Genomic DNA, 19436 nt, shown 5'->3' on the forward strand with positions numbered 1-19436 from the left:
GGTTAAGAACATAAGAACATAAGAACATAAGAACGCAGGAGTCTGCAAGAGGCCGGTAGGCCTGTTGTTTTTTTAAAGAGACAGATAGACAGACAGACAGACAGACAGACAGACAGACAGACAAATGGTAAAAGAAACAAATGTAGAGAGAGCATGAAACAGGAAGGGAGAAAAAGATAAAAAAAAAAAAGGTCACCCACCATGCCAAAGTAGATTTATGGCATTCACCAACCCGGTGTGAGGCTCAATGTGTCTGTATGTGTGTGTGTGTGTGTGTGTGTGTGTGTGTGTGTGTGTTTACAGGTGTTCTTCCAAAGGGGTCACTTGTGGTTGGCGTTTCTTTTTTTTTTATCTTGAGTTTGTATGTTTGTTTGTTGTTGTTGTTGTTGTTGTTGTTGTTGTTGCTGCTGTTGTTTTATCCCATCCTCGTCGTCTTTTTTATCAATCAGACTTCTTTCATGCAGCAAAACATATCCTCTGTTACTTCATCACGCCAATTTTAAGACTCTGCAGTGTTTAGATACATAGGAAACTTTAATCCACCTCCTTCTTCCCTTGATATCGCCCATTATAAAGCTATGCACTCTTTGGATGCATAGCAAGAGTATTGTCATCCACCTTCTCTTAACCTTATTTTCCTTCAACCGTGCGTATCACTAATTGGATGGAAGCTGAGTACTGGAACGTGTGCGTGTGAGTATGTGTGTGTGTGTGTGTGTGTGTGTGTGTGTGTGTCTTGTGTCGGCGTCACGGACTCACCAGGGAGAAGGAGCGGCCGCCGGGGTGCAGCGAGGCGTGTATAAGTACTCGCAGATTGGTTCGCCTGGGTTTTATACATGATATTAATTCCACTTCTGAGGTTTTAACACTCACACTTGCAAACACACACACACACACACACACACACACACACACACACACACACACAGTGGTATAATCATGCAGAGTAGACATACACGTGTACATAATATACGCAACAAGTGTGCGTATTTATCTGCCGCTTACGAGAACACACACACACACACACACACACACACACAGCGGTATTATCATGGAGAGTACAGACATACACGTATACATAATATACGCAACAAGTGTGCGTATTTATCTGCCACTTTCGAGAACACACACACACACACACACACACACACACACACACACACACACACACACACACACACACACACACCTGTTGTCATGACTGTGTCGTAAAATATCATATACAGGTGACGAGGGAAGGGAACACTCCACACATTGCTCCCTCGCCTCGTTTGATCAAGGCAGAGGCACATGCGTCCAGAGAGCCTTTGGGCGTGTTTACGAGAGGCGGTAAAAGAGACACGAGGAACAGAACCCTTGAGTGGGGACGGTCGTGGTTGCTCCCTTCCCCCATGGAGAAGAAAGAGCATGGCATTGTAGACATTCATATAATCCTGACCGCTTGAAGTACACTGGACCAAAAAGAGAAGAGAGAAAAGAACCATTGAGGCGGGTCCTGCTCCCCCCATGAAGAAAAGTATGGCATTGTAAACATTCATACGATCTTGACCTCTTGAATTACACACAAGGAAGAGACAAAGAGTGAATAAGCAAGAATATCATCAGAGGTTCGTTTCGTCCCTCAAATACAAAGTTAATCAGCGAGAAAAGATATCCTCGCTCCATAACAACGCCTGCCTCGCCTCTTCTGTTTTCCTTTTGGTTCTAACAAGCAACACTGGTCCCAATGAAGGTCTTGGTGGCCCTGGTTCTGGCCGCGGCGCTGCCCTGCCTCGCCTCCTCCTCCTCCACTTTCCCTGTCTTCAAGGTAGGTTGTATGTGTGTTTGCCACCTCCAGTAGGGCGGTGTCGTTGCCCTCAGCTCCACCGGCTTGGCGTGAAATGAGAATGTCACTCAGGGCGGTGGATATCATGATGCATACTTCAGATTACTTAGAAGAATGGACGTGGAGTCGAGGTATTCTTTAATTCTTTTCTGTACCCTCTTGAGACTGCATGTATTCCTGGAGGCCTTTTAGTATTTAGCTGTCTCTCTCTTTCACTCGGTCAGGCCGGTGGAAATACGTTAGAATACTCCAAGGAATGAAAGTGGTTTTCATGTTTTCTTTGATTCTGTTCTGTTCCCTCCTGGGATTGTATTTCTGAAGACCATTTAGTATCTCTCTCTCTCTCTCTCTCTCTCTCTCTCTCTCTCTCTCTCTCTGCCAGCCAGGTCGGTAAAAATCCTAATGCATATACTTTAAATTACTCCAAGGAATGAATGTGGACTCCTTTTCTTTAGTTCTGTTCTGTACCCTCGTGAGTGTATTCCTGCAGACCATTTAGCATCTCTCTATCTATTTCTTTCACGCAGCCTGGGCGGTGAAATTCCTGATACATAAGTTAGATTTCTCCAAAGTATGAATGTGGACTCCTTTTCTTTTATTCTGCTCTATATCCTCGTGAGTGAATTCCTGCAGACCATTCAGTACCTCCTTTTTTCTCTCACGTGCTTATAATTCCACAAATGTTTGTACCGCTTTTGCAGGACAGCTGTGAGGCGGAAGGCGGCAAGTGTTTGGAGGTTGAAAACGCAAAGGGTGATTGTTCTACCCTCAATCAGTACAAGTGTGCCGAGACCTCCCAGCTGTGTTGTGTGGAAGGTGAGTGTCCTCTCTCTGTGCTTTTGAGGGTAAATACTGTATGATCTACCGAGTTCGCATCTAACGAGCACACGTCCACTCTGAAAAAGTTTAGCTGGAGGCTCTCTCTCAATTCACTGTTGCCAGAATAGAGAATGGTTATCAGTTTGCTCAATATCTTGGAAGGATTAAAGTTTGTTTGTATATGCATTCGTTAGATGCGAGAGCTTAGTGTAGATGAATGGTAAACTTTAGGTGTTGTCATTACTCTTTTTATAGCAGTGTCGTTCATGATTTTTTGCTTTACGACTGCTTAGTTATAAAAGTCAGACCTCTTGAGACTGAACTCCTGCAGCTTATAACCACGTTCCTCTACAATTCTTACGTGTCTAATAACTCAGCGCCTTCCAGCAGCCTCCCGAAACATGAAGTCTACGGACAGCAGAGTGTGGACGTGTAAAGGAACGAGGAAGTGCCTGAAGATGCAAGGAAGGTGCGTCCCCAAAGCCGACCTGAAGTCCGTATGTCCCCCTTCCAAATACGCCTTCAAAAAGTTATGTGACAGCGAATCGTGTGTCTGCTGCATCGAAAGTAAGACCCTTGTTAATGATTGTTGGAACAGCAGTAGTAGTAGTAGTAGTAGTAGTAGTAGTAGTAGTAGTAGTAGTAGTAGTAGTAGTAGTAGTAGTAGTAGTAGTTGGTCCATAGTAGTTGTTACCAGATAAATTTTGGGGCCTTATATTACATCCACGTAGTCTTAATTTGTAGGTTATATGTATGTTTCCATCACTCCTCAGGACGACCTCGTTACCTATTCTATTTAGTAAGCGCCCTGAACCGTGACTGACCCAGAATCAAATAGATGTTTCTAGTTCTGAGACACAGTTGGGGGTCGGTCGGTCCGTTGATATGTCATGCACGTCGAGAGAGAATTGTATGTATGCGTTCCGGTTAGTGTATGGGAGGGGGGGGGGGGGAACGTGTGTGTGTGTGTGTGTGTGTGTGTGTGTGTGTGTGTGTGTGTGTGTGTGTGTTCGCTGTGAGGAAGGCAAGCTAGGAACAAATCAGAACTATAGAAAAGACTTATAAGACTCTCACAAAAGAAGACCAAGAAAACTGAACAAAACAAGATAATCAAAACTACTAAATAAAAGTGTCGATGCTTTACTCGTGATGGAAGTTAGGTCGAAAGAAGAAGCGAATGAACTCGAATTAAGAACTCATCCCAAACTCCCCAACAGAAAAGAAGAAGAAGTGCAAGCCGACCCAGAAGTGTTTGGCCATGGAGGGAAAATGCATCAGTAAGGGGAAGGGCAAGAAGTGCAAAGGCCGGGTCGTGAAGGAAGGCTGCAAGGGGAAGAAATGTGCCTGCTGTATCCCGGGTAAGCACACACACACACACACACACGTACACATACACACACACACCCTGTATCAGGACACCTCTCCTCCCGAAATTGATCCCTCTTTCGGCCACCTCTTTGGATTCTTTTTAGGAGCAGCGAGTAGCGGGCTTTTTTTTATTATTGTTTCCTTTTTTGTGCCCTTGAGCTGTCTCCTTTGTTGCAAAAAAAAAGCAGCTATTCTTTTTTTTATAGTAAGGGAAGCAGCTCAAGGGTAAAGATAAATGAGAAAAAAGTCCGCCAATCACTGCTCGTATAAAAAGGAGAGTATGCCAAGAACTGTTTTGTGATCCTAGTGATAGTTTTACCCGACTCCTGCACCTTGAACGGGAAAAAAAACACCCAAGAAAACCCGGTTAATCTCCTTGGCCTCGGAAAATGGACATGAACCCAATATACAAGGAATTTTCGAAGTCCTTGGTACTGGTTTGAAGGCTTAGTCACCCATCATGGCGAACTGTGACCGTGGCCCTGAGTGAGGATATTAAGAGGTAGGTCAGATCCTTCTCATGGTTCTCTTTCTCTTTCCTCCACTTCCCTCTTTCCTTACCACTTCCCTTACTTCCCTCCTCCCCTTGCTACTTATCTTATTCCCTCCTCCCCTTTCTACTTACCTACTATAAGAGAGATATAAGAAAAGATAGCGCCACTATAAACACCTGCCTGCGCCAATACGAGCTGGGACCGACTACCAGCCAGGCCCCTCAAGCAAGCCTACCGGCGCTATAGGCGTAGACGTAAAAAAAATAAAAAATAAAAAAATGGAAAATAAAATAAAATATCGTCAAAGCTGGGCCGGAGCGAGAGTCAACACATGTGATAACCTCTATGGGGTGGCTTTGTGCTCCAGGCTAGCGGGTCAACAGCCTCCATCCAACAGGTGCACCAGTCAATAAGGAAATAGTGTACGCATTATCTCCCTCAACATCATCCATCTTTAATCAGCCACAGGTGTAATAGCTAACGAGCCCTGCCTGAGCCCTGCCTGTCCAGCCTTATGTATCGTATTCACCTTGTTGATTTATGTGTCTACTTTTTTTGTTGATGTTTGCTTTTTGTTCAGTTCTTATCTACCGACCTTCGCTGTATGGTAACTCGCCCTCTACTGTATCCTACTCCTTCATTTGTTTACTTATCTATCTATTTTTGTGTGTGGGGTTTTTTTTTTTTCTATATTCCCTTCAACTAAGTTCTTATTCACCTGCGGCAACTGTACATATGCATACCTCTTGCATCATACCATACACAGTTTTCCTTATGTTTCAAGTCGTTGTTTTCACCGTTCTTATTTAACTCTTTCCACTTACATAATCCTCCCTGTTACTAAGACACTGTGACTGGTAATCTCATACGCGTCCGTCTCTCTCATCAGCTATTTCCAAAGACCAAAAAAAAGATATCGATATTTTCAGACGTTTTCCTTCGTTCACATCAACTTCTACCAAGGACCACAAAAGATATCGATGAAAGATATCGATAAGATATCGATAGTTTCATCGCTCACATCAACTTCTACAAAACCAAAAAAAAGATACGATATTTTTCAGAAAAAAGATATCGATATTTTCAGACGTTTTCCTTCGCTCACATCAACTTCTACCGAGGACCAAAAAAGATATCGATATTTTCAGACGTTTTCCTTCGCTCACATCAACTTCTACCGAGGACCAAAAAAGATATCGATATTTTCAGACGTTTTCCTTCGTTCACAACAACTTCTACCAAAGGCCACAAAAGATATCGATATTCTCAGACGTTTTCCTTCGCTCACATCAACTTCTACCAAGGACCAAAAAAGATATCGATATTTTCAGACGTTTTCCTTCGCTCACATCAACTTCTACCAAAGGCCACAAAAGATATCGATATTTTCAGACGTTTTCCTTCGCTCACATCAAATTCTACCAAAGGCCACAAAAGATATCGATATTTTCAGACGTTTTCCTTCGCTCACATCAACATCTACCAAAGGCCACAAAAGATATCGATATTTTCAGACGTTTTCCTTCGCTCACATCAAATTCTACCAAAGGCCACAAAAGATATCGATATTTTCAGACGTTTTCCTTCGCTCACATCAAATTCTACCAAAGGCCACAAAAGATATCGATATTTTCAGACGTTTTCCTTCGCTCACATCAAATTCTACCAAAGGCCTCAAAAGATATCGATATTTTCAGACGTTTTTCTCCGCTCACATCAACTATTACCAAAGGCCACAATAGAGATTAGTCGGGTTCTCATGAGGTTTTTTTTTCTAGTTTCATGGTACAGAGGAATCGTCAAACTACATCTAGCATCATAAAACTACCCAATGAGAGACCCCCACAACTCCTTGTCAAACTACTAAAATGCGAGCTTGGGTTTAAAGGTTTCAGAGTATGACCCTAAGACCCTCCCTTCTCGACGCATCCCTGTAGGCCCGGTGAAGTGAAGCGGTGAAGCGTCAAACCACACCTAAAATCATAGAGTTACCCATGGCAAGACCCTCAACTCCTACGAACGCCTTGTCCAACTATTAATATGTGAGCTTGGGTTTGAAGGTTTCAGAATATAACGATGACCCTCCCTTCTCGATGCATCCCTGTAGGCCCGGTGAACTGTGAGCCCTCCCTCAAATGCAAGAGTGTCAACGGCGTCTGCACCCCTAAGAAGTCCAAACCCTCGTGCGGATCCATTCTCAAAAAGGCGTGCCAGGGAAAAGGGTGCATCTGCTGCGTCCCTGGTGAGTGTCTATTGAACTCCCCAATTCGTACGCACTATCCCAGTTTATACTCGTGTTAGGGAAAGCACGTCTACTCTGAAAAAGTTTAGCAGAAGTCAGGATAAAGAATGGTGATCAGTTGTTGTTGTTTTTTTCTAGTGTCATGATTAGTTTGTTTCTATGTCTCAGCTTAAGTTTTCAGAGCCAAATCGTACGCACCATTTCATTTAGTAGTCGTATCATGGGGAGCACACGTCCACTCTTAAAAGAAAGGTGGCTTTTTTCTCTTACTTTTCCCTAATACAAAATACAATCAGTTGCCTTGACTCAGGTTCTTAAAGGTATGACTGGAAAAGAGAAAGACGTAACATTCTTTTCGTCCCCATCCAGAAAAGCCAAAACCTACACCGCCAGTCACCATTCCTACCAGACCGCCCGTCACCATTCCTACCAGACCGCCCGTCACCATTCCTACCAGACCGCCCGTCACTATTCCTACCAGACCACCCGTCACCATTCCTACTAGACCGCCCGTCACCACCCCTCCCATCCGCACCACCCCGCCCGTCACCACCACCCCCGCCGTCACCACCACCCCCGCGGCCGCCTGCAGGTGCGGTATCATCAACGACCGCCGCATCGTGGGGGGCGAGCAGGTGCAGCCACAGAACAAGTATCCGTGGGTGGTGGGCCTGGACGTGTTGGGCGACTCTCTCTACGACTGCGCCGGGAACATCATCAACGACCGGTACATCCTCACCGCCGCCCACTGCCTCTTCAACCCCGACACCCTGGAGCGTATACCCCTCAGCGACATCACGGTGGGCATCGCGGACCACGACCAGACTTCGACGGCTGACGACGTGCCCGGCGTGACCATGAAAGTCGGCGTGGAAGAGGCCATCATCTTTGACAGCTTCAGCATCGTCAACGTTGACTTCGACATTGCTCTCCTGAAGCTGGAGCAACCTTTGGATCTCACGGCACCAGAAATAGGTCCTGTCTGCCTACCTGCCAACGATGATGACACATACGGAGGCGACTCTGGCACCGTGGTGGGCTGGGGCGCCACGGAGGAGGGCGGGGCGCTGCCGAACATTCTGAGGGAGGCTGATATACCCATCCTGCAGAAAGCGGCATGTGAGAGCATCATGGTCGCCTTCTTCACCATCACGGAAACGATGATTTGTGCCGGAACGGATGCGGGAGGGGTGGACTCCTGTAACGGTGACTCCGGGGGGCCGCTGTCCGTGGTGGAGGGCGACCAGCACGTGCTGGTGGGCCTGTCTGCCTTTGGTGACGGGTGCGCCAGGCCGGGCATCCCTGGCGTGTACTCGCGAATCAGCAAATACCTCAGCTGGATAAGGGAAAACACCCAGGACGCCGTCTACTGCCCCTGAACTGTTCATTGTTTGGGGAAGAAAAGCGGCGATGTTTTTTTTTTTCTTACTTTTATCCTCCTTGACAATATCAGTTGTCATCTCCAATCGGTGTTCAATAAACGTGTTACCATTATAAGAATTCTAGTACCAAGGACCCAAATAAAACTACGCCTATGAGATTCTAAGGGAAATAAAAGGCAGTATAATGTAACAAATTTCATCATTCTGTGTGGAATAACAGAGAACCCCTTTTGGACCCCTCATACTTTAACCCCGAGCTGCACCTCTATTCTTAGATCTTGGTCACTGCTTAACATGTCTTGAGCCACGGAGTTAGGAAAAGCGGAGGGCAGGGAGTCAAGCATCACGGTGTCAGTCTTCCTCTGGCTTGGGGTCGTAGCCGTGTGAGGGAGGCTGAAGGCGGCCGGAGCCAGGCACCAAGTTCTCCCAGTACTCGCGGCCAGCCCTGTGAACCAAGTGCTAAATGTTTATCCTGCATTGCTAGCTGAGCCACCCTCTTGCCATGCGTCCACGATTGAAATGAAAAGACCAGTCACCTGGACGAGCCACTGATGGGGTCGTCTGTCTTTAGTACAGGTTGTTGTGTGCAAATTGAAGAGTTCCTTACTTCTCTAATCAAAGCCCCTTCCCCACACACCCCACACACATACATGCACGCGAGAAGAGTAGTGTGTGAGGGGCAGACAATGAGCATATTTATATAGAGTTAGCAACTGGGGGAATCCTAATGATATAGAGAGAGCACAGAATTGAACTTCATATAAAGGAGTCTTGCTTGATATGCTTTAATAATAGAAGGATATACTAAGAATGCTTACAATAGGAGAAGACAGTTGGGTGTGGTCCGGGAATATGAAGGTCCTGCCTCTGATAATAATTAATGGAGGTTTGAATCCCAAAAACCCACCAGACTCCTCCTGTCCCATCACAAACAAGACCTTAAGTTGAACGCTGTGTACCAGGTGCTCTACACGTGATATTCTCCGCTACTTTCCCCCGAATGGTTCCGAAAAGCCTGACCCCACCTCACCTTCGCCTTGTATACTCATAGTTGCTGTTTTCCAAGGACTTCCCCCATGGCTGGTGCTTCTCGCTGGCGGGTGGCAGCTTGCCCCGCTCCTTCGCCAGCTCTTCGGCGATGGCACGGATGTGATAGGACTCAAACCCGCAGCAGCCGCCGAGATACCGCACCCCAAGGTCATAGGCGGCGCGGGCGTAGCGATGGACGTCAAATCTGGTCACCAGCCGCGACTCCAGAGCTGTTGGTGGGACGGCAGGTTAGGCCTCATCCATGCTCCGCTCCACACGCCGCCACCACCGTCACCGTCATCGTCATAAGAAGTTCCTGCTAGTCCTAGGCCACTCCTAACGCCGCCCACCTCCTGCTGATGTTAGTGTACTGCAATGTGTTTCAGCAGAGGTTTTAACTTCATCCCTTCATGAGGTTCTTTATCTCCCCTGACTTCTGCAATGCCTAAGTTGCCTCTCCGTTGCTCAGGTTGTCCATCTGTTAGTTCTGCACATGATATGACGTCCCGTGTTGGATGCCCCGCCGCGACACTCACCGAAGGGGAACTCTGGGCAGGAGAGGTAGCCCTGCTTGCCCACCCCGGGGCAGAGGAAGCCGTTGGGCTGCGTCATGAGGTAAGGGCTCAGTCCCGCCGCGTCCAGGGCGTCCTTCATGGCCTTGATGGTCTTCACCGTCGTGTCGGGATCGAACAAGCAGTTCACGCCCACTGCGGGTCAACAACCGAAGGTCAGGCACTGGTCAAGACAAAGGCACCGGCGGGAACAATAATTGTAAACATTGTTACCAGGCAGTTCGAGAGACAGGAGTCAGAATAACCTATGGCTGAGCAGCGGTGGTTGTCATGACACAGATAAAGAGCAACTGGCCGGCAGCTTTGATATTGTCGTAACACCCACAAAGCTGTCACTTTGTACCTCCAAAATGACCCAACTCTCGATTTTCCTTTGGAATACGAAGAATGTGTCGTGAGTTTGGCAATGAGTACATTTGCAAATGATAATAAGTTATAAATACATATCCTGCTGTCCTTATCTCATCATCAGCTGTCAGCGCCTAGCAACCGAATGTTCTACGTACAGAATCCGAGGCTTCTTCATCTCTTGCCTCGCCGCGCCCTGCCACGCTGCGCCAGGCACATGACCGTCCCTCTCCTCACCTTCCCGACATAGTCGTCGCCTCACCCAACCACCCTCGCTCCGGCCTTGGCCATCCTGACGGCACACTCCCCTGCCACGCTGCACCAGGCACACAACCCTCCCTCTCCTCACCTTCCCGAAACAATCATCGTCTCACTCACCCACCCGCGCTCCGGCCTTGGCCATCCTGACGGCACACTCCCCTGCCGGGACTCCGGCCATGTCGCCCTTGTCACAGATGGCCAGCGTGGTGGCCAGCGGCAGCCCCGTCTTGAGAGCCTCCTCAATGGCCCACTCCATCTCTTCTACGTAGAAAATGAACTGCAACAAGACCTCGATTACCATGTCCATCTCCCGCACTGCGTAGCGTGGGAGGGTGTGCAGGCATTGCTATATAATAGTGACAAGGTGTCGCAGTGGCTCGAGTCCTCATGGAAACATACGTACCTCAAGGATGACGAAATCCACCTTGTTTTTAATGAGCGGCTGGAGCTGCTGCCGCACCTGGGCCTGGACGGCGGCCTTGCCCTTGCCCTCAGCATAGGACGGGCACTTGACGATGCTGCCCGCCACCAGGGCGCCCCCTTCGTCTGCCACCTCCCGGGCTATGCGGCACGCGGCGTCGTTGATCTCTTGTACCTGGACAACATGAATGAGGACGCGTGTCATCAGAAACATAAATAGTGCATGAAGCTTCCCACACAGCTCTCCGTTGGCTGACTAAGAGGCGGGGAAGGAGCTTACCGTGTATTTATTTCCCAGGGACCTGTTGAGCCTCTCCTGGTTCCCGTTGTAGGTGAGGGTCTGCAGCACGTCACTGCCCGCTCGCAGGAACTCCCGGTGCAGCTGCCGCACTGGGGAAGGGGAAGATTGGTTGACGTGAGCTTCAGTATACGGTGACTGACTGTCCTCTTAGATCTACAGCCTCAACGTTATTACCGCAGACAGGGATTACGTGCACTGATGGGGGAACAGCCACCCGAAAGTAGGTTTAAATGGGCTACTAAGCGCTTGGAGATCACTAGTACATACTTTTTGGTACTTGGACATAAAATAGCCATCAGGGAAAGGGTTTAAATGCGTAACTCAGTCCCTGGAGATCACTCACACATGCTTTTTGGTACTTGGACATGAAATTCTGTCTGTCGAGTGCTACAACTTGTACCCTTGTCATCATATAATCCAAGTTTCAAGCCGTGGAACTAGACAACAACTTTGCCGATAAAACCAAGTGACGGGCTCATCGAAATAGTGTCTTGTAATGGTGATAAGCAAAGAATGCACACGAACTCTTCAGAATAAAGTGACGAGATTAGATTAAGGGCATTATGGATTTGCATGCACGAAGGTACGCCGTGGCCCTTCATAGTAATGCCCTAGAAGGTAGTATGTAAGGCATTGATAGGTATAGGCAGCATGTGTAGTAGTGTGTGGCAAGCTGACTAATTCCCACAAACTATTAGTAGAAAAACAGCTAGCAGGGCCTTACAAGTAAATAATCGAAGACTCATGTGTTTGTGGGACTTGAACCTTGCCTATATACCCAGGTTCATATATTAGTATTTCTCTAGTTCTTTTCTTTTATAATCGAGGGTTTAGTTAGAAGAGGTTAGTGCTGAATGGGGAAAAGGAAAGACCACAGAAGTCTACATGTGGATGGTATAGGCTCATTAATTGGGTCCTTCACTGAACACACCTGCCATCTGGTGGCCCTGCTGGAACTACCAAAAATTAATATGCATGCGGCGTACGTTCAAATTATTTTTCTTGATAGTTTTTTGCTATTATTTAGAAATCACATTTTTCTAATAGCTACGGTATAGACACTTGAATTACTAGTGGTATTTAAGAAACGGGGAAATGCAAGAAACAGGAAATTTAAATATAGTTTTTCATGCATAAACAATCGTCACATGCTCTATGTTGTTCCTTTAAAGTTCCATACAGTGAATGTAATATTATAAGATGCTAAAGATATATGTAATTTAATTTAAATGAGAAAAATGAAATAAGTATAATACTTGCTGCCGGCAGCGTACGATATGTTTAGCAGCATTGTAAACAACCTCCCGAACCAAGATCAAGGCCTCCCACGCTCTGATTGGAGGGACAGAGAAATGCATCGTGTGTGAGGCAGCGGCGTGCCAGCCGGAGGAATGGTGAGTGGCAAAATCTCCAACACTACCTTCCACCACTACCATCTGATTTTGAGAGCATGACACCATGCCAGACTTGTTTGACTTCTCCTTTATTGCATGAAGGAAATATCTGCCAAGAGGCCGCACTGATGCATTCCTATTAACCACGGGATTGGGTGTTGGAGGATATGTCGATGAATGCTCTGATTTTGCCAACAATAGTCATTATAACGACATGAACAATGTACTGCACTCAGATTTCTTTATGTAAACATGATAGTGACCATTATAACACTGATATTTTGCTGGTTTGGTACAGAAGAATATCAGATAAGCCTCGCTGGACCCCAGCATGCCGCAGCGCTTGGCTCTGGCAGCGGCTCCAGCAGGGCCACCAGATGGCAGGTCAGTTCAGTGAAGGACCCAACTGTTCTGATGTTCTGTTTATCAGGTGCCTTATTTGTATACCCCCGGCGTGCTGTGATGGGGGAGTATGTGTGTGTGTGTTGCCAGCCATGCCGCTCCTCTCTAACCCTCCATCCCTATCCATCAACTTACCGGCTTCAGGATGCTCCACCACCACTTCAGGGGTCCAGTGCGCGGCGTTCACGTACCCTCGTCTCTCCATCGCGTAGATTTGCCCGCCGTCGCCCACCACCACCCCCTCCTTCAGGCGCTCCAGTAGGCCCTGCAGGACGGTTCGGCCTCAGCTCGGCACACAGACGGAACGGACACAATACTAAATATATGGACAACAAGCAACCGTGACATAATGAATCCCTGGTGCTTAAACCTTAATACTGACTGTGGACATTTGCCATATGGACACACAAAACCGATACGTGAATGTTTTGGCGGCTCGTGTCAGGTTTCTTGCAGCCCTGGACGTACCTTTTGGCTTATAGTTCTTGTCTCTATGTTTTAAGGGTCACGTGGTTATGTTTTAAGGGCCAGTGTCAGGTTTCTCGCACCCTTGGACGTACCTTTCGGCTTATAGTTAACTCTTTTCGCTGTGTTTTAAGGGCACGCGAGAGGTTTCTTCTGCCACCCTTGAGCTTGACTAACCCTTCGATTCATGATGCTTCGTGTCACACTATTTTAGGGATGTCAGGCTTCTTGCAGCCGGATACTTACCTTTACTTACCCGCACCTTTACTTACTTGTACCTTCACTTGTACCTACCTTTCGACTCATGGTTCCTGTCTCGATGTCCGTGCTGGGAGGTGTGTTGTTGTGCGGCCCCGACGAGGACGTGGAGCAATCTGTCGCTGGGAGTGGGAGGCGACTGACGGGACCCAGCGAGTGAGTGACGGAAGGGGGGACGGCGACCATTAATAGGCCCAAGGACACTCGCGCCCGTCAGATAACACACACACACACACACACACACACACACACACACACACACACACACACACCGCTCCAGTAGCCCAGTGGTTAAAGCTCTGCGTGTGTGAAGGTCCCGCCAGTACCCAGAGACCGACTATAACGAGCCTGTGCACGGTGAACGGGACAACCACTCGTGACAACCCGACGTAGATCCTCTCTGGCCTTGGAAAACGTTCATAACTAGAGCCACAAACGTTTGCTAATATGAGTGTCAGCCATCACCCTCGTCTCTAGTGTCCACCATTGCTCACTAACCCTCCATCTGACTATTCAAACAAGCTCAGATGTATGGTTGTTAGTTTTTTTCTTCTGTTCTTCTTTTATTTCATTATTTTGTTACATTGTTAGTTTGTTACATTTATTTCAACTCTTATTCTCGACTTGCGGTGACTTATAAGCGAGAAAAGCTTCCGGTAACGTCCTTAGACAATAGATAGGCAGGAGAGGTCATTCGCCTTGAGCCTGAGTGAGAAAATGGACAGAAGGAAACAAACACACTGGAGCAACACAAAACAGTCAGACGCAGAACAGCTAAGGAATCGAATAGGGAAAACAAACAAGGAAAAACGGAAGAAAGGACCCGTTACATAGGCAGATCTCCATTGTTTACAGTCAAAACAACAGGCATGAGGGAGGATCCCCGTCACTGCCGTCCTGCCCAGGCCCCAGCGAGGCTCCCTGAAGGTGTACTGCTTTCCTCCGCCGCCAGCCAAAACCATCAGGCAGCCCTCCTGACCGCTAGTCCTCCTCGGGCAGCGGGTCGTAGTCGTTCAGGGGGTGCTTGGGGCGGCCGCAGCTGGGCACGATGTTCTCCCAGTACTCGCGTCCCACCCTGCAAGGCACCGCACGTGTGACTCACTCCCGCCAAGCGTTTACAACCAATATGTGGTCTGGACGCTTGCAAAGGTTAGCTGTCCAAATTACAGGGTTAAAATTATATACACACACACACACACACACACACACACACACACAAACACACCTCGACCTTTGTTTTTCGTGTCTCCGTGCACACAGAATGCTTTGCACACACGACCGTTAATAACGATGTAACAGTGTGGTTCACCTTTTCTTGATGAAGCTGAAATCGCTGAACTCACTACTCCTCCCCCACGGCTGGTGCTTCTGGCTGCCCGGCGGCAGCTTGCCGCGCTCCTCCGCCAGCTCCTCGGCGATGGCGCGGATGTGGTAGGGCTCAAAGCCGCAGCAGCCACCGAGGTAGCGCACCCCGAGGTCGTAGGCGGCGCGGGCGTAGCGATGGACGTCAAATCTGGTCACCAGACGCGGCTCCATGGCTGTTGGGGGACACGTCAGGTTACCTCCTGCCGCTTCCCTGTAGGGACGGTGCCCTAACAGCCCTCCCTGTGGCCACGACTCATGTCCTCAGGGCCCCGTCCAGCCTCCTCTCCCGCTGCTTGCCCCGCCGCGCCACTCACCGTACGGATACTCTGGGCAGGAGAGGTACCCCATCTTGCCCACCCCGGGGCAGAGGAAGCCGTTGGGCTGCGTCATGAGGTAAGGGCTCAGTCCCGCCGCGTCCAGGGCGTCCTTCATGATCTTGATGGTCTTCACCGTCGTGTCAGGGTCGAACATGCAGTTCACGCCCACTGCGGGTCAACAAGACAGGGTCAGGCACTGGTCAAGACATGAGCACCGGCAGGAACAGTGATAATCCAGACTAGACTCCCTACTAGGTAATAAATGTTTAGTACAATTATCTCTGCGGAGGCGGCGTGTGCTGAACCTTCCCCGCTTGTGTTCCCTCTCTGCCAGGATTATTATTCTCCTTAGTGGGCAGCGAACTAACAGCTAAGGGCGGCCAGTATTGCGGGTGGGTACTGTAACACGGTTTGAGGAATTCCTTATAATATTTTTATTTCATTATATTGCCAAGAGATGAGTGTTCCATGGGCGAGGCTCGGTGCAAGAAGCCCAAAGTGGTAATCCTTCAGTTCCTTCAGGCTCTTCAAGGTTCAAGCTTCTCCTGCCTCCCTGCACTCACGAAATAAATAAAAAAAATACGGTGAGATATTTATCTTTTCAGACGCCACGAAGCCCCACCGTCATCACGGGCAGCCCCAGCATGATGCCGCCCCCTCCACTCGCTCATCCTCCGCCGGTCCACTCACCGACTTGGGCTCCAGCCTTGGCCATCCTTACGGCACACTCCCCCACAGGGATGCCGGCATGGTCGCCTCTCTCGTCAATGGCCAGCGTGGCGGCCACTGGCAGCCCCGTCTTCAGGGCCTCCTCGATGGCCCACTCCATCTCCTCTATGTGGAAAATGAACTGCAACAAAACTTTGGTCACTCCGCGTTCATGTCTCCACGACGGGACACACAAATGCACAGAATATAGAAACAATGTCATGGCGCTTTGTCACTCCTCGTCCGGGTGACCACAGCCCCGGGTGCAGCCACTTACCTCGGCGATAATGAAGTCGACCTTATTTTTGACGAAAACTTCGAGCTGCTTCTTTATCTGGGCCTGGACGGCGGCCTTGCCCTTACCCTGCACGTAGACGGGACACCTGGTGATGCCGCCGGCCACGAGGGCGTCCCCCTCATCGGCCACCTCGTGGGCGATGCGGCAAGCGGCCTCGTTGATCTGGCGGCACTGGGGCACGGAGACGGGCACGTGGTTAGAGCTGAGGTCACGTCAAGGCACACGTCTGACCGGTGAATAAAACAATCGGCTAGGGTTTGCTCACCGTGAAGTTCTTCCGAACGCTTTCGTCCCCCAGCGCCAGCTTGTCGTCACTTGAGTAGAAGGTGAAGGTCGTCACCACGTCGCTCCCTGCACGCACCCACTCCCGTTGCAGCTGCTTCACTGTTCGGTAAAGAAATTGTGTTTTGTGTCATGACGGGGTCATCACGCGTCTTCCTAATTACACAGTGTTATTTCCATGCGTAACACTAATAATGTTCATCTTGTCAGGGATGTGAGGGCGGGCGGCTAGCTCGCCCCCACCCTGCCTGCGGCGCCTCACCGGCCTCGGGGTGCTCCACGGCCGCCTCGGTGGACCAGGCGCCGCCCTGCACGTAGCCGCGCTTCTCCAGGGCGATCACCATCCCGCCATCGCCCACCACCACGCCCTCCTGCAGCCGCTCCAGCAGACCCTGGAGGGTGTGGGTGCGTTATACCTTATTATGGAGGATAAGAAATCTGCACCAGCTTCTCCTGTAAAATATCCCTGGTGTTGGATTTATAGCTCCTCAAAGACAGTAAATTTGTATGCTAACGCTGGTCCCACAACGTAAATATGAAGATGTCTTTATGGTTGGATACGGAAGTGATATGGAGAAGCAAAGGAATTACAGAATGTCTTTCTTTTATGCATAATTATGTACTCTATTTTTGCTAATCCTTCGAAATGGCAAAAACAACTTATCATCATTAACTTCAGACCAACCTCCTTGCACGGTACGGGCACAGCTTTGCATACCAATGTTGATGATAGAGCAATTATTTCTTTACCACATGTGTTCCCTGACCACTTGTGCCGCCAGCCTGTTGCCCGGTGACGAACGTGCACATAATTATGTGTTGGGGCTGTAGGGAGGAAGGAGCGAAGGAGCGCAGATCTTACGTAATGAGGCAGCCTCCGTGTGTTCGGCCGGTTGTACTATCTGGTTGTGTCCGGAGAGGCCTAACCCTAACATGAGGAAGGCCGAGGCAGAATTACTTTATCATTTGGCACTGACCCTTTACTCTCTTATCTCCTTCCCTCACCCAGTAGGCATATCTCTTCAGGACTGTAGATATGCACGCCCTCCCCTCACTGCACTAGCTACAGACCGAGGCGAAATTAGTTTACCATCGTGTGACATTGGGTCGTATCATAAGACATTTCATCGCCCAAGAACACTAATTTGACAAGGCTTTCGTATGAGTTGTGGGCATTTCCAGGAGCAGTTCTATGACCCTGGTGATAGTGTGACCCTTCCTCTGTACCATGAACCTGTAGAAACACTCATTAGAACCCAGCTGACCCCCTCTTTGACCTTTAGAAATAGATAATGTGAGAAGCGAAAGTGTCTTGTAATATCCCTCTAAGACTCGCTACCTTCCTATCCACCCCCTTACCCGATAGAGAATTACACTATGGTCAATATTCTTAACGTCTCGGACTCCCAATACGACTATTCCCTAAGTTCACAGAGAAGGTTAACCGGGTTTTCAAGAGTGATTTTCCCGTTCAAGATGCAGAAGTCATGTAAAATTATCACTAGCATCATTAAACAGTCCATGAAAACCCCAGGAAACTTATACCAAAGGCTTTTCAAAATGGCTAACTGATATGACAATACGTTTAATAATAGTCTTGATCAATCTCTTCATGACTCCACACAGCTGCACTAGTCATGTAAAACTATCACTAGGATCATTAAACAGTCCATGAGAAACCCCAGGAAACTTATACGAGAGGCTTTTCAAAATGGCTAACTGATGTGACAATACGTTTAATAATAGTCTTGATCAATCTCTGCATGACTCCACACAGCTGCACTAGTCATGTAAAACTATCACTAGGATCATTAAACAGTCCATGAAAACCCCAGGAAACTTATACCAGAGGCTTTAAATACGGCTAACTGATGTGCCAATACGTTTAATTAAGAATACAGAATTGATCAGTCTCTTCATGACTCCACACAGCTGCACTAGCCACCCTGTGACCCTCCCAACACATACTCTTGTTTCGTGACCTGTGGGATGGGTATCAGGTGGCACATAAGAAGGTTTTTATTACAGCAAGGGAGGCAGCTCAAGGGCAAAGAACAAAAACAACAAAAAGCCCTCTAGACGCTCCCACGAATAAATAAAAAAATAAGAACGAAAGGCCAGAAGAGAGGTCAAGTTAATTGGCACCGGTTTCTTCTGTAAAATATCAAAAGGTGTTGGGTTTACAGCCCGTCAAAGTTAAGAGTCAGTGTCTATACTAACGCTGGTGACTCTTCGATCTTCGCTCTTCGTGGCCACAAAAGGAAATCGCCTGAAATTCGCCTTAGTCCATGAAAGAAACGGGCTGATTCTTGATAGTATAGAGGATAAGGATATGTTGTTATACTGCATTACAGGGACGAAGGGGAGAGACAACCAACATTAAAGCATTCTTATTAATCGCAAAGAGACATTTAGGGATCGACATTTACAAAGTTTACAAAAGGAGAATCCAACCCAGTGTTATGTTTTGATCCGTCATCATGCGCCTCTGCCCTTACCTTCTTTCCCATATTCTCTTGCACGGCCTGGCGTCTCGTGGGCTATGAAGTGCAGGCCAAGGCTTCAAACGCGCTGACAAGGCTTGTTTACTTCGCGGGTCACGTGGTCGGCGGGGAGCTGCAGGGAGTGTTGTCCGTGTCCCTGACAGATCAAAACTAAGCGTTCTTACTGACTCTCTCTGGAATATATATGAAACACCGAACGCTTCATTCCTGCCAGTAACTTCTAGACAGCGGGGGAGCGAGAGAGAGATCACGTTGCTTTGGTGCGGCGTGCGGTGTGCAGGGTGATAGCGGTAGTGGGCGTGACGGGACTAGGGGAGAGGAAGGAGAGGGGGAGGAGGAGGAGGAGGAGGAAGGTGCGGGTCGTCCTGGAAAATGACCGGAA

General features: G+C 48.4%; 3 protein-coding genes across 4 annotated transcripts; 1 reads left to right on the forward strand and 2 right to left on the reverse strand.

Moving 5' to 3' along the window:
* The first annotated feature begins 1166 nt into the window (after nucleotides 1–1166).
* Nucleotides 1167–8305, forward strand: LOC126997659 (clotting factor B-like). Of its 2 annotated transcripts, none has more exons than XM_050858887.1 (6): nucleotides 1167–1807; nucleotides 2527–2641; nucleotides 3032–3211; nucleotides 3862–4002; nucleotides 6614–6748; nucleotides 7118–8305. In XM_050858887.1, the coding sequence occupies exons 1-6, from the start codon at nucleotides 1727–1729 to the stop codon at nucleotides 8125–8127; spliced, it is 1662 nt and encodes a 553-aa protein (XP_050714844.1). In that variant the 5' UTR covers nucleotides 1167–1726; the 3' UTR covers nucleotides 8128–8305. The 2 variants fall into 2 exon arrangements, with proteins under 2 accessions (XP_050714844.1, XP_050714845.1); XM_050858888.1 differs by having other exon boundaries at nucleotides 3035–3211; nucleotides 7118–8304.
* A 7-nt stretch (nucleotides 8306–8312) lies between these two features.
* Nucleotides 8313–13994, reverse strand: LOC126997661 (S-methylmethionine--homocysteine S-methyltransferase BHMT2-like). Its single transcript, XM_050858890.1, has 8 exons — nucleotides 13617–13994; nucleotides 12993–13122; nucleotides 11041–11150; nucleotides 10744–10935; nucleotides 10458–10617; nucleotides 9696–9866; nucleotides 9161–9389; nucleotides 8313–8575 (listed from the first exon to the last, which is right to left on the reverse strand). Exons 1-8 carry the CDS (start codon nucleotides 13764–13766, stop codon nucleotides 8482–8484), a joined length of 1236 nt encoding a protein of 411 aa, XP_050714847.1. The 5' UTR covers nucleotides 13767–13994; the 3' UTR covers nucleotides 8313–8481.
* A 112-nt stretch (nucleotides 13995–14106) lies between these two features.
* Nucleotides 14107–19213, reverse strand: LOC126997662 (betaine--homocysteine S-methyltransferase 1-like). The gene is made up of 8 exons (XM_050858891.1): nucleotides 19049–19213; nucleotides 16813–16942; nucleotides 16534–16652; nucleotides 16248–16439; nucleotides 15953–16112; nucleotides 15260–15430; nucleotides 14890–15118; nucleotides 14107–14655 (listed from the first exon to the last, which is right to left on the reverse strand). The coding sequence occupies exons 1-8, from the start codon at nucleotides 19058–19060 to the stop codon at nucleotides 14562–14564; spliced, it is 1107 nt and encodes a 368-aa protein (XP_050714848.1). The 5' UTR covers nucleotides 19061–19213; the 3' UTR covers nucleotides 14107–14561.
* Between the last annotated feature and the right edge of the window lie 223 nt (nucleotides 19214–19436).

Source organism: Eriocheir sinensis, chromosome 12 (assembly GCF_024679095.1).
Source record: "Eriocheir sinensis breed Jianghai 21 chromosome 12, ASM2467909v1, whole genome shotgun sequence".
Lineage (NCBI taxonomy): Eukaryota > Metazoa > Arthropoda > Malacostraca > Decapoda > Varunidae > Eriocheir > Eriocheir sinensis.